Raw genomic sequence first — 14,385 nt, forward strand, 5'->3', positions numbered from 1 at the left:
TTCTCACTGAAAATCTGCCAAAACTACACGCAGTGTAATCTATCAACCGAGAATACCGATCCGCCACAATTTCAGTCCATTAATGTGGCATTGCCGACCATTACTTCCTACAATATTCTCAAGAGATCACCGATTCAGTACCAGCATTTTAACTTAGGGAATCTCTCAAGCTCTCTATCAGATAATTCAGTAGCATGGGTCTCCTTGTTAATTTTCACATGGATAAAAGGTCCCTATTGTCAGACATGCAATTTACTACAAGACGGTAGCTGATCCTCATCTGACTATATCATACTTATACTTGAAGGCCTTGTACCACGACATGCAGAACACATCAGGGGAAACATTTTTCCAATTGATTTTTATTTTGGTTTCCAATTATTACAGCATTGATACAGGAATAATTCATGCAAATTTATCACCTTAAATACAGCAGAGAGAAACCTCACCGGTAAGAGCATTTCGAAGAGCTCCATCAACATAACACAATGAGAAAAATAAGTAGCAGCAATCAGATAAAGTGCATTTAGCTGGCCTTCTTTAATAAGAGTTTGGGGAAGACTGTTTTTGGAAGTACCTGTTCTAAGGATTAGTTTATCATACTTTAGGAAAATCAGAAGAGAACAGCCTCCTTGCTGATAGTGTTCATTCTTCCACCACTCTGAATTAAAGAAGTACAGCTGTATTTTGTTTAAGAGGAATCCAGCTCATAGGCCCTTCTGTTAAAAGGTTGATTCTCAATCACTCTGACTTCTAGGGACGAGGGTTACACACATACTTAAAAATTCTTCCCTCCCATGTTAGCGGTTTTGCTTCTTAAAAAATTCAAGTGGTTCTTTCCCCTACTCTATAGGTTAGGTTTCAGCACTACAGCGAGAATGCCTACATCACCAAAATCTGAACAGTGTCAGAACCACAAACACTGGCAAGACACCAGATTCTAAGAACCCATCAATCTCTTCCCTTTACAAATCAGACACTGGCTTAAAGATCAGCTCATTTATCAGATTTCCCCTAAAGGGCTGCTGAAGAGATGCTACACCGCACGTCTTCAAAAGCAAGGTCGGCATTTCAGGTAGCCTAGAGCTGCTGAGCAGTAGCACATCATCGTCTCCCTCTATCTTGACAATTTCCCGGTGTATTAGGGATGTTCTTAATAGTTTAACTCAGTAGTGTATTACACAGCCTATTATAAACGTGTATGTGATAGCTTGAGAGAGCAGAGATCCCAATTTATTCACGTAATACCTGCAGCAGAATAACAGTGGATGACTCCACTTACTCTGATACACTTCAACACAGGCCTAGAGAGCACATTTCCAAAGACAAGGACTCAAATCTCTTTCTTACTCCTTCTCAGATCCGACCCAAACTGTATTTATGTCCTGCTGGCTGTGTGAGGAAACCGAGCAAGGCCAATGAAGCCCTCTGATGAAAATGGCTTTTCAGCTTGGGCTGGATTCACAGCTGCCTACTGGAATGAAAGGTTTGTTTGCTTCCCGCATTCCAGGGACATAACAAGAGTCTCACTGCCAGCTCCTACATGACCAAGATACTTCGAGTCTTACTACAAATCTTAGAACAGGCAAAAATACTTACTGACATTTTGATATTTTTACTCCCTCAAGTATCAGGCAGCTTCTTCTCTCTGTAACTTTCATGACACATGAAACAGGGGACTTGTCACAGGCACATATATTCACACCTGAGCATAAATGAGAAATCCTAAGGCCAGCCGATACCATTTTCAAGTGAAAAGTCTCATTGTCAAGAAGAAAAAAATCCCCCTGATTAGTAGTTCTGAATTCAGCTGAGACCTGCTCAAAGACAGCCCATATTCTCTAAAGTTTAATGCTGAACAGATTTAGGTTGTTACTAACCTCAGAACTACAGGATCTGATTCTGGATTCCTCAGACTTTTCATGGGGAACAGAAAGATTATACCCAACCCAGCAAAAAAACCTGACCCATCAAGTGGAAAAGAATCTTTGCAACACAGGAACCTAGTCCTGGTGCTACTGAAATGAGTGGGAATTTCTTCTCTATCAATTCCAACAGGAACAGACTCAAGTCCTTACAATTCCCAAATCTTGTACTCCAAATCCAAAATCGCTTCAGGGCAAAACTCAACTGTTAATTTCATCTATTTGCAAATAAAGACTGTCTTAAAAAAAATAAACTGCCATAACCCATTCTTGCCCTGGCATGAAATACAAGGGACAGGTCTCCCCCTCTGCCCCAGGGGAACTGCACTTGCCAGCTCATTCTCATACTTTTAACAGAAGAGAAACAACATCAGATCATTACTGCACAGACTGTAACATCCTGCGGGAACTCGACATGAAGCAAAATCTCTTACAGCTTGTAACCCACATGCTGTTCTTGTGGCCAAACAGTGGTAATGGAATTCCGAAGGCCTGCTTCCAGAAACACAGCTGTGCATCTCCAAAAAAACCTCACATTCATCAACTTATCTCATGAGGCAGCTCGTTACATTCTGTCAACCAGCTTTTCTTTCCTAATGTTCTTCCTCAACAAGCTGCCAGATTATCAGCACTGCCTCCTTCACAGGAGATAGTTACGTCCTGGCAAACTATTTGTCCATGACATGAAATGGGCCAGAATGCATTATTAAAGAGCTCTTAAGAGGAAGAAACTAACTCCAAAGACAATAAGCTTACCAAAGCCCTCTTGCTCTATGGTTTGTTCATAGGTTTAAACACACTGACAGTTATAAACCTTTCTGTGAAGGGACACGGTGATGCTCTGTCACGTTCTATAACAACGGAACATTAACCTAGGGGGTAGGCCTGCTTGGGCTATAAACACATTGGGAAACCATCATGACGTCTGTGTGCACGGCATCTGTGTTGAGACAAACAGCTGCTTGTCACACATACAAAAACTTTGGGCTTGGAAGTCAAAAGTTCTGTCTTCATGTAGTAAAATAAATGACTCCATAAAGATGCGTCAGAATAACTTTTAACCTGACAAACATTTGTTTGTTTTAAATTTGTTACTGTACTTTATTTTGCTTTAAAAAGCCCCCTGTGAATGTATAAAGCACACATTCCTTCTGAAGTAGCCTAGCCTTACAAGAAGGGGGAGGGGAAAAAAAAAAAAAAGTTATAAACAGCTAGTGTTTAGAGGTGGGACACAAAATGGGGAAGCAGAATCCTACTGTTCACACAGCAACTGGAAACCTAGCAACGGGCTTTTGCTCATTCCCTTTAGGGAATTCCATCACCCACCATGTTCTCCGCAGTATAAGAGAGCACTGAAGGGAAACAGTGTTGTTTTCCTCTTCTTCCCACACTATCTGCTTTGCTGCAGGTACTGATTTGTGAACATGTTGAGTTCACTGTCAAGCCAACCCGCTTTATTCCTGCAAGGACAGAAAGTCTCCGTTAGGTGAGTAAACCAGCTCTTCCCTAGCCAATGTGAAAGAGGCGTGACTAGAACAAGCAAACAGCACGGCGTGGAGAAGAGTACCAGCGGTCCATTCCAAAATGCTGCTACCACTCCTTGCCCTTCCTCAGGCCAGGAACACTTGCCTGCTAACAGTCCCTAGGCTTTGAGGTTCAAACGGAGATCTTGGTCCTAACTTCACATTGATCGAATTGTGTAGATAAGGAATGTTTGAAAACTTCCCGACAGCCTTCGCACAGTGAAGAAAAATGTTGGGCAACTGTGTACAATGGGGAGGGTGGGACTTTTTGTATCATTTTATAATAGCCTGAAGGATTTTGTAGGAGTAAAGGACTGTATGGTTTGATAAACGTAAAGGAACTGTAATTTCAAACAAACCAAAAACAAGGAGGAAAAGGTGTTCAGTGAGACAGAAGATTTAAATGACTGTTGACAGTACATGGGAAAGTACACAGTGAAAGGGAACACGACTTGGTAGGGAAAGATGCTGATGTCTGCACATCAAAAGCTATGACAGAAGGAGGACTCCACTCAAAGATACGCCCTAATCTGAATATCTCGGGGCAATCACACAAAAAATGACTGTATGCAAATGTCTCTGTATATGGGATAGTAAAATCTCACCTGAGCAGTTTTGCTTTGCTCTGTAGTGAATCTAGAACTTCAATTTTTTTATTCATGGCAGAAATTTCCTCCTCAAGATTCTCCCGTGTGACATCCACTTGCTGACACAAATGAGCAAAGGTTCCAGCAAGCTCTCTATGAAACAAGAGCAGTTGGATAAGACAAAAATTAAGATTAAGCAGCAAATTCAAGGACTAAATCCCTTTGATGTACAGCGATGATGATACTGACTCAGATGTTCCATCTTCCCACGTCCGCACAAGACTATGTTAGAGCATCAGAGCAACTTGATTTGAGAGATGGAAGTACTGGAATTCAATACTCAGGCTTACCTTGCTTTAACAAGGAATATCGTTAAAAAAAAACCCAAACAAACCACAGAATTTAGGTAAGGTTTTAGCTGAACACAGGCAACTCACTGTTGGACTTGGTGGCTGCAGTTCGAACCCGTATAACTGACGATGAGCTGCAACTTCTCCCCAGCATACTCTACAAACTGCCGTTTGAAAGCTCGCTCTTTGGCTTTCGTGGTCCAGGTAAGGCGCTCATATACATAAAGGAGCCCATAAAGGCCAAGAGAGAGAGCAATCAGTCTCCAACCCACAGCCTTCCAGACCTAAAAAAAGCACAAGGGAAAACAAACGACATCATCGTCACCTAGGAGTAACGCTGACTCCTAACAACGGTGCACACAGCATTGCACTTATATTCTAGGCACATGAGCCAGTGAGATAACCTGCCTTGCAAGCGGTTTCCTTGGGCAGACAGCTAACTACTGATGTCCAGCCTACACAACAAAAATACCTATCCTCAGCTGCTGGGGTTCCGTATGGGTTAACTTTTCCAGCACATTTAAATTACACCTGCAAGTGCAAATTAACTTTGTCTGGTTCACAGAATCCCTGTTTCTGAAATAAAAGGTGTTTTTTAGCAACCATCTCCCCTTTGAGAAATCATCCACTCCCAGACACTGTGACACTAGAAGGTAGTGTCCATACTGCAGGTATGGAACTGGCACTATAGAAACTTAAGATCCTTCCTGCAACAGGAACTAGTTACCACGCAACTTGAGTTAGAACTCTTACGCCTCTGCAGTTTGGGGAGATTTGAGATTCAAAACATTTATTATTTTCAAAGGGCAGAAAAGCAGGAAGTGCTGATTTTCTCTGAAATAAATTAGGCATAGTAAAAATCTAAAATTCAGTGCACTCCTGCCCTTCTGGGAAGGGAGATACACATGACCAGAGGCTCTTGGTAGACATTTCTACCCTGATTGCTCTGTAAATGTGAAAAGAAAAATACTGAATTTTATTTTATTCTCACAAAAGATTCAGAGACTATTTAATGCTTTTGTAACATACTTGAAAGGGTTATCTTCACAACAACCCTGGCTCCAAGCCTGAAATTATGCAAAATAAGCTCAATATTAACACTCAAAGGAGAAAGTATTTCACTGTCTGTGAACAGCAAATATCTACAGGATTCAGGAGTGAAGAGCTTTTCAAGTCAGTGCTCCAACTTCACATATATAAATGCTGCTCAGATTGCCAACGCACCACACCACCAACCACGATGATCCCCATGGAAGTTCGGGAAGTTAATGAGGCCAATCCAGTCACCATCGATACCATGAGCTCTTCCTGGGTCATAGAGCCCTGAGGCAAAGGAGGCAGACTGGGATTTGCTGGTGTTAAAGGGCGTTGAACCTAATTAGAAAAGCAGTGACAAAACAAAACCAAAGTACAGAATAAGAGAAGGCAAGCCACTGCCCTTCCCACCAAAAAGACTTCAGCAGCCACTGAAATGATGAATATCTCATCCACACCGACCACTCCAGGTGGGACCTTACCTGGTCATTATAGCCCATCAAGGCCCGACGACCATTCTTTGGTCCCAAAAACCTGTTCACCAGCATCGTCCATCCAAGAGAGAAATGGAATTCTATGTCCTCTTGGAAGTCAGCACAAAGCTTGTCACAGTTCAGATCGTAGCTGAGCATGAAGCACTGTCGGGGAATTACCATGTCTATCTGGCCCCGCAAAGAGACTGGGAGAAGGGGTTTTAAACCATCTGCACAGACACAAAGTAAAAACATTCCAAAAAATGGCTACTGAGTTCACAAAAATGAACTGGATTGGCATTCTGTAATCAGGGTGGTTATGGATTGTTCCATTCTCCACAGCTATTTTTCTTAGTACCTTAAATTTCCCAAAGCTGAGCATGTTGCAAAGCAAGAAATACATCATGAATTATTACTCAATTCTTAGTTCTTCAGATCAACACAGAAGGAAACCTTTCCATGGGCCCTCCTAAATACAGGTAGCTGGTGAAGTTTACAGTCAGCCATAGCTTGGAGAACAGAATCCGAAAGCCAGTTCTAAAAGTGTTTAGGCACCATCCTCCTATTAAAGCTCATATTCAGACAGGCACCTAGTTAGGAGCCATTCACTCTTCATTAGGATCTCGGTCTGAGAACCTCTCAAGTTCCCAAAGCCATGGCTCCTTTCCCTCATAAAGATTAAGCTGATTGCATATATTCATCAGCAAATCACTGCACAAATTCAGACACAGAGTGGAAAAAGCAGCCCTCTACACAACAGCATTCCTAATCGAGATGGAAACTAAGATGATGCCAGCTGCACATCAGCCACCCGATTAAAGAGAAACCCAGAAGGCCTGCCTAGTTATTGTGCATTACAGTTAAAGGAAAGAGAAAGGGAAATCTCGCCTGCCGAACTGACCTATCATCTCCTGCTGCATTGTCTGCAGGGAAGCGGTGATTGCACTGGAGCAACGATCTGACATGTTACGGCCCAGGCCTTCCTCAATGTGTTTATGCAGCTCCTGACGAACAAAGAAAGGGTTATTAAGCTTAAAATAAACACAGGTAAGATGCAGGCTGCAGGTGTCAGAGCTGGCCAGTTAAAAAAAACCTCCCAGAACAGTAGCATGCATTCTGTCTGCCCACTGTTCTAACATTAATTTCATTCTTCCCCCCATTCTTCAGCAAAGGAGAGGAAAAAGCAAATAAAAAAATCTCACATGTACTCTGTAGTCCAGGCAAAGTTCTGTTTGATCTATACAATGTGACACACCATATGTGTATCAATTTACCACTGAACCTATTAAAAAATTTAAGATCTATTTCTTCCCTTTTTTAATTTATTTAAGATGTTCACTTTTTACAGAAGCTATCCAAACACAAGACACATTCTAACAAAAGATATTTCACAACATGAAAAGCTTAGATCATACCCTAGTTGGAAGAATGTTAAGCATCTCAAACAGCTGGCATAATTACTGACCCAGAGCAAAAAAAAGGCCTCTTTAAACTGCCTAAGCAACCCATAAGAAGCAAACATCACTTACGCTCTTGTAAACTTTAAGAACTACTTGAGATGGATGGAAGTCTGCTTGGTACTCATCTACCAACACTGAAAGCCGTCTGATTTCTTCTGCCATTGCATTTGACACCTAGAGAAACAGCACAGGAGAGAGTTTCTGTATGTCCTGTCCTAAGGACAGACAGAAAACCACCACTCAAGACATGCATGTCTTGGTAAGCGCTGTTGAACACCAGGCGCTGGGATTGGGCAGCGCCACGCAGCCGCTGTGTGCCAGCTGCAAAACCAACACCGGCGACTGGTGACGAAGACAACGTCTGAGAAGTACATAGATCCATGCTCTGTGTAACAACGCAGAGATACAAAGACTGAGGCAATCTAAGACTTGTGAAAAATGGATAGGTCTTTTCTGTATATGCATAATAGTAAAAATGGCATGTTGTTATTGATAGTAAGAAGACTGACATTATTCTAGATTGAAACAATAAGGAAACCTATCTGAAACATTTTAGTATTTTAGGAAGCACTGAAGAATGAAATATAGTAGCAATAATAATTCAAACATCCATCAAAGTCTCATTGTTTAAAGCATCTTATTTGAGTCTCCCTGAAAGTTTCCCCCAAGTATTCTACTTTTCATTTTATTATCTCAAGGGGAAAAAAAAGCCCAAGACTTCTTCTGAACGCGTTTCTTCTCTTCCCGTCTGTAACTCCCACTTTTCTAGCACTTCAAACCTTTGTTAGCACTTTGCATTTTTCCCACCGTGCTGGTAGCTGTTTCAGACAATCTACTTTTCTGCAGCCACTCCTCCTCACCTGCCTCTCCACTTCTTCTGTGATCTGTTTTATTTTCTGCTTGTAGTCTTGAGTAAGGAGCTCAAGCTGTTTGTCAATAAAACCTAAACGTTCCTGTCGTTCCTCCCGCATTTCCAAACAGTAAACTCTGGTGGAAAAAAAAGTGCCCATCAAAAAGCCAGATAAATGAATTTTTGACCTACAAATATCATTCCAGAAACAAGACAGATTCTCCCACCCAAGAACGTGTCAGTATCTACAATACGTTACACACACACGGCACAGGACAAAAAAGAGGTTCTTTTCCCAATACTTTCACAATTCACTAGAAGCAAGACTACCAGTACGCGTCCTTCCCGCTTCCAGACATGTTGTATTCTGCTTTGTATTTTAAATGTTCGTATTCCCTTAAAGTTCTCCCAGAACACGAGCTTCAGTTTTGCAAGCACCAGCTCTCCTCACCGCTGTTCCTGGGCAGCAATATGCACAGAATCCATGATGAGGCGAACATCTTCTGCAATCTGCTTTGCTCTCACTGTATGCTGCTCAAATTTTGTTTTTACTGCTGACTGCGAGATACATTCCTGCGCACAAAAGGCAGCCCAAGATTAGCAGCAGGCAGAAGCATACTAACAAAACTTCTCCTCCTCGTATAATCTGTTTCCAAAATGTGGTCCCATTCCATGTTTATAAACTCTAGCCCCCAACCTTTCAGGAGTAAAACCTAAACAGAAGGTTAGTACTCATCATGCTCACCTCAAATCTTCTCTCAAAGTTCTGAAACTCGAACATTCTTACTTGAAATCCATCTGCCAATGCTCCACCTGAAAGAAGGAAAGTACAAAACAACCACTTAAGTTTTGAGAAAGCAGTCAGATGGTGGACATCAGGAAATGCTCCTACTTTACTTTGAAGCCAATACAAAAGTGCTGCTAAGTCACCTCTCTGGTTTTGACTGCTCTATTAATAACCTGACCAACCCCGATTTTATCTGGTTTTTGGAACAAGATATTCTCTATTTTGTCCCCTATAAGAAACTAGAAAGTTTCTGTTAGCTTTCCTCACCTCCTTCCGGCATCCCTTGAGCCCTCTGAATCCTGGCATTCAGCACTTCCTTTGCCGACACAAAGAAAATTCGATCTCCTGCCTGGGCTCGATCCACCACACCCAGCTCATCTACCAGGAAACTGGTACAGCGCTCCATGTGCTGCCGGCGCACCTGAGGGATAAACAGGATAAACCCCACATGCAGTTAAATCCACTTGAGGCTCCATCTCCCAAAGGTCAGACCAGGCACCCCGATGCCCTCTGCTGGTCTAAGCTACCAACACAAGAGAGTAAGAAAAAACTTTGCTGCTTTACGGAATCTTCCAGAGGTTATCTAAATAATCTAACTTCAAAACGGCCCCGTGCACCTCTTGATTTCCAGGTCAGAATTTCAAAAGCCATGTCCTGATCCCTAGTCTGTACTCCCTCCAGTGTCCATACTATGGCAATAAAAATCCAAACTGTAAAGCGATCACATATAACACTTCATGATTCTACCCGCAAGGACCAGAGCCAAATATCCAGATATCTACAATATCCATGCCAAGAGAAGGAATTTAAACACATCACAAACCTCTTCCATGTATTCTGGTTCAGAGGCAGATGCATCCCAGCGGTTATTTAAAATAAATATATTGGGTCGAGACAGACGTTCATTCACCTTGTGAAAGAATTGTTTCTCCTAAGCAAAACGGAACAAAACCTCTTAAGATCAGTATGTCAAAAAATTTTAACTTTTAGCCAAATTCACTGAACAAGTGGACTTGAACATACAGTTTGCATCAATGTTGATTCAGAATTTGCCACCAGGACAAACACGTCAGCATCTAGACAGAACTTGTCAATCCAACTGTCCAGCTCTGTGGTTACATCGATGCCAGGGCTAGCAATAAAAAGAGAAGAGGCATTACTATGCTGTGGAAACAGCAAAAATAGAATTAAAAAAGTTAAAAAGAAATGTATTTCAGCCGTTCAGGGCATTGTTTTCCCATGACTGAGCCACATTGCCCTGAGGTGACACAGAGAACAGACCAAAAGGAAGTACCAATCACAAAAAACGCCGACTGCTAACTACAGCAAAGGGCTTAAGTCACTGTCAGAGATTAAAACAGGGTCAATTTCCTTGATGTTTGTTCAATTTGTATTTGAAGACATTTCTCTAATTAATCTGTCAGAAGCAGGAAAGGAAAGAAAGATATTTCACACCTGTCCATGAGCACGAGGTCATCCTTTAAGAGAGGACATTTGGAATTGGGCCACATTACGCTGACCAGGCTGCCGGCATTCAGAAGTTCATCCTGATGAAGGGCATGAGCCAGCTGGTTTACTGTCTATTAAAAAGATGGATAATTTATAACATTTCCTTTATGCTAACGCCCATTAACACAATTATCTCCCCTTCAGGGCTGTTCACAGACAATTTAAGATAAAACCCAACTCCAAATCAGTTTCTCCCTGTGAGGTTTTCCACACAAAACTTGCTTGAGTCTCCCAGTCAAAAGGCAACTGCCTAGTTAGAGTCTATGTGAAATTCTCCTGTCAAGAAAGGTTGCTGAGGAATTATCAGGAAGTCTGTGCCTTCTGTCAGTCATACAGAGCTCAGAACTTCCCGAGTCATCGTTTTGGTTCCCTGCTATCACCAACAAATACAACATATAAGCTTTTTCATAAAACGAACAAGTTCCATCCTGTAACTTCCATTCCTTCCTTCCTAGATCTAACAAAACCCTGCTGTTCATCTCTATTCCTTTAATTATTAATGTTCTTAACCGTGAAATTTATTCATAGTGCTTTAATTTTCTTGGTTTCTTCCATTTTCTGGCACTTCTGAAGAGCATTATCTTATGCTTAAGGAAACTGTACCTTAACACTCTTTTTTTCCTCTGAGCCTTCAGTAAGCAGGAAAGCTTCATGTCCATCTGTCCCCTCTACACGCAGGAAACAGTTAGTGGTGTGTCCAATTCCAGAAGGAAGGACTTTGTCCCATAGCATGGCATTTATCACAGTGCTTTTCCCATTGCTTGTCCTGAAGACAGATTAAAGAATGGTATAGCCAGGCTTCTGAGATTCAGGTAGACTCATCTGGATACTCCAGAAATCAAGTTCTCTACATCCAGCAGTATCAGAAGCATTAACAATTTAGGTGCCATAGGGCAACTTAAAAAAGACTTTTCTATTTTCTTATTTTAAGCATTCTTCCAAACCAAAGAATTATGTACTACAATATTTGTTTCCAATTTACAAGACAACTAGTACCAGGGACACGCATGTTACAAGCAAAAGCTGCAGCACTAGTGTTTCTATAAATACTTTTTACTGGCTACAATCCTACAGATGCCAGTTGCCTTACTGAGTGGGGAGCGTAGGCAACATAGGCACGTGACTCACCTCCCAAAAAAAGCAACTTTCATGTGTCGTCTTGCCAACACTTCACTAATGCCACTGACTTTTGACAGGTAGCCTTTGACTTCCAGTACCTGCTCTTCTGTGGTGACAGGATCAAGCTCGATGTTCTTGTGTGTTTCTAAAATCAAAATAAATCACGTCTCTGAATTCCAGAAGTCATCAGTACTGGGTGAAACACCTCTTCACAAGGTCTCACACATAACTAAATGTTTATCTGTGTCCCAAAGACCGTGTGGGTAATCTCGACACATGCAATTTCACCCTGAGGCAATTTTGCTTCAGCATTTATCAGATGGTCTCGTTTGCATATCTAATAACCACCCTCATCCTTAGGTCTGCCTTCAACAGCACACAGCCAACACTTCAAACCCTCCAACACCCTTTAAAAAAAACCAACTTCTGTCTGTGTCTTAAGCTGTTAAAGCCAATTATTGGCATATGCTACAAGTCACTAGCAAAGACATGTCTAGGCAAGAATATTGAAAGAATTATAAGCAAGAAACCTAAAGGGTCTTCTACAGCTCATTAAAAAACTCCCAAACATAAACCCCAAGCACGGCTCACTAACTAGCTCAGCTTCCTAACAGGCATTTAATTTGTCAGCTTTAAAATATGAATCCTGAACTCCACTCAAATTCGAGTAAATAATTTTCTGTTTTTCTTTTAAATATTGATATATAAACAGACCTGCCTGTACATATATGCACAGGCCTAGCAGCGCCATTTAATTGAACAAGGGGTTTTTGGTGTGTGTGTGTTTGGGGGAATTGTATGTGGGTGAAGCACTGTTACACGCCTGTGCTTTGAGAATTCAGCTTACCTTCAAGGAACGAGGAGCTCTCATTGATGTACGCCGCCAACTGTTCAAAGATACCATTGATTTTCTTCTTTGCAGCGACAAAATGTTTAAGCGGAGAAGCATTTACCTCAGCCATGTGTCTTTTATCCTTCTTCACTGCAACTATTGACTTCGAACGAGTAAACAACAGGGACATTGCACTACAGGGAAAAATCCAGCAAATAAAGGTGGCTCACCAAGTGCCAACAGCCATCCAGCTAAGCCTCCTACCAAGAACCAGATAAATACAATTTTAAAAACAACCTCCTTTCTTTCACAAAGGAATTGTCGCACTTTCTACACTTGGAAATTACTCATGTATCAGAAATAAAAATAAATCTTCTTTTCCTCTCCCTTGCAATAAACAGGCTCCCTGCGATTCAGTCCTCCCCTTCCTCCACTTACTTTCAGGGTGAGTTACGTTTTCACAAGACAGGCATGGTCAGCTCGAGTCCCTCTCGAACACCAACGACTGCAGTTTTCCCGCCTTCTCCCTCGCCCTGGCCAGCCTCCGTCCCGCAGCTCCCTCAGCGACGCCGAGCCCAGCTTGTCCCCGTCCCTGCGGCAGAGGCACCAAGGGATGAGGGGCGCAGGCTGCCCTGCTCACGGAAGGGCCAGGCTCTGCTCCCCCGCCAGCCCGGGGGATGCACTGCCCAGACCCTCCGGGCGGCCGCCGTCGCCTTCCCCTCAGCCCTCAGGGGCAGGTGGGACGGGTAACGGGCGGCGCGCGCCGCCGCGGGGCGGCAGGACCCTGCCCCGGCGGCTCAGCTCGGCTCGGATCCTCCCCTGCCCCCGCCCCTGCCCCTGCCCCCCGGGAGGCGTCCCCCGAGAGTCCGGCCGGGCCTCGAGCGGCTCCCACCTCCCTCACCGCCAGGCACCGCCCCACCTCTCACCTTCACCGCCGCTCCCGTAAGGCCGCCATGTTACCCCGCGGCACCGTCACCCGGCCGGCGCGAGGCGGCGCGTGTCATCGCCACGCGACGGGCGGGCCCTCTCGCGCGGCACCACGGGAGCTGTAGGCTGAGGGCTCGGCCCGCCCGGCCCGGCCCGGCGCCAGCGGCGGCGGCGGCCCCCGCCGCAGGAATGAAACCCACGGACGGCGTCCCGGTGGGGTAACGGTTTAATGCGCGTTCCCCCGGCTGGCACTGTACATCTCGTGTGACAGGCTCCTAATTCCCATCGCCACGCCGGCGGAGGAAAGACACCACAGCCTATGCGAAAAACATGCTGCTGAATAAATACAGACACCTTTCCAAACACCTCCGCGGTTGGCCCAGCAAGGCCCTTCCTTTGCTAACAGAGGGGTCTGGATTTCATCTCACAACATTTAGCTTGGTTTTACTTTTCAAACTGATTGTCCCTGCCTGGATTTTTCTCCCACGGGCACGCGCGAGCATTCAGCCTTGAAATAGACCTAGAAAGCGCATGGAAAGCGGAGGAAAAAGGTCTGTGTCACCTTCTTCAGGTCCATTCAAATTGTAGGAAGTCCCCTGCCAGAATTCAGACCTCTAAAGCTATTCTGCCTGCACTAGTACAACCCATCCTAGACGAAGGGGCTTTACACCTGACAATGAGGCATTGGAAACCAGAGACACAGAGAAATAAGAGGAAGATTTTTTTTTTTTTTCCCCCCTCATGGACAATCATGATCATGATGTGAGTTTACTGCTTGTGAAACATACTAGTCGGGCAGAGCCAGAGCCTAACGGTGCCTGTCTCTGCTAAGCAGAGCAGGTATCTCACAGGCAATGGCAGAAAAGGTTTCTCCCCTTTCGCTCTCTAACCATGGGTCTAGGCTAGACAGATTTTTACACCTACCAGTTCACCACAATCTCTCAGCATTTCCCAACCACTCACTTCTATCAGCCTTGACCCCACTAGAGAACTGTCTGCAGTGGAGTG

At 43.7% G+C, this 14,385-nt stretch overlaps 1 protein-coding gene across 1 annotated transcript; it reads right to left on the bottom strand.

Moving 5' to 3' along the window:
• Positions 1 to 3,117: 3,117 nt before the first annotated feature.
• Positions 3,118 to 12,640, bottom strand: MFN2 (mitofusin 2). The gene is made up of 17 exons (XM_009959148.2): positions 12,466 to 12,640; positions 11,628 to 11,763; positions 11,103 to 11,265; positions 10,446 to 10,570; positions 10,014 to 10,122; positions 9,814 to 9,921; positions 9,258 to 9,411; positions 8,949 to 9,016; positions 8,655 to 8,776; positions 8,214 to 8,340; positions 7,423 to 7,527; positions 6,795 to 6,897; positions 5,903 to 6,123; positions 5,610 to 5,759; positions 4,473 to 4,669; positions 4,054 to 4,188; positions 3,118 to 3,385 (listed from the first exon to the last, which is right to left on the bottom strand). The coding sequence occupies exons 1-17, from the start codon at positions 12,638 to 12,640 to the stop codon at positions 3,316 to 3,318; spliced, it is 2,268 nt and encodes a 755-aa protein (XP_009957450.1). The 3' UTR covers positions 3,118 to 3,315.
• Positions 12,641 to 14,385: the final 1,745 nt, after the last annotated feature.

Source organism: Leptosomus discolor, chromosome 20 (genome assembly GCF_034619465.1).
Source record: "Leptosomus discolor isolate bLepDis1 chromosome 20, bLepDis1.hap2, whole genome shotgun sequence".
In the NCBI taxonomy this organism is placed as follows: Eukaryota; Metazoa; Chordata; class Aves; order Leptosomiformes; family Leptosomidae; genus Leptosomus; species Leptosomus discolor.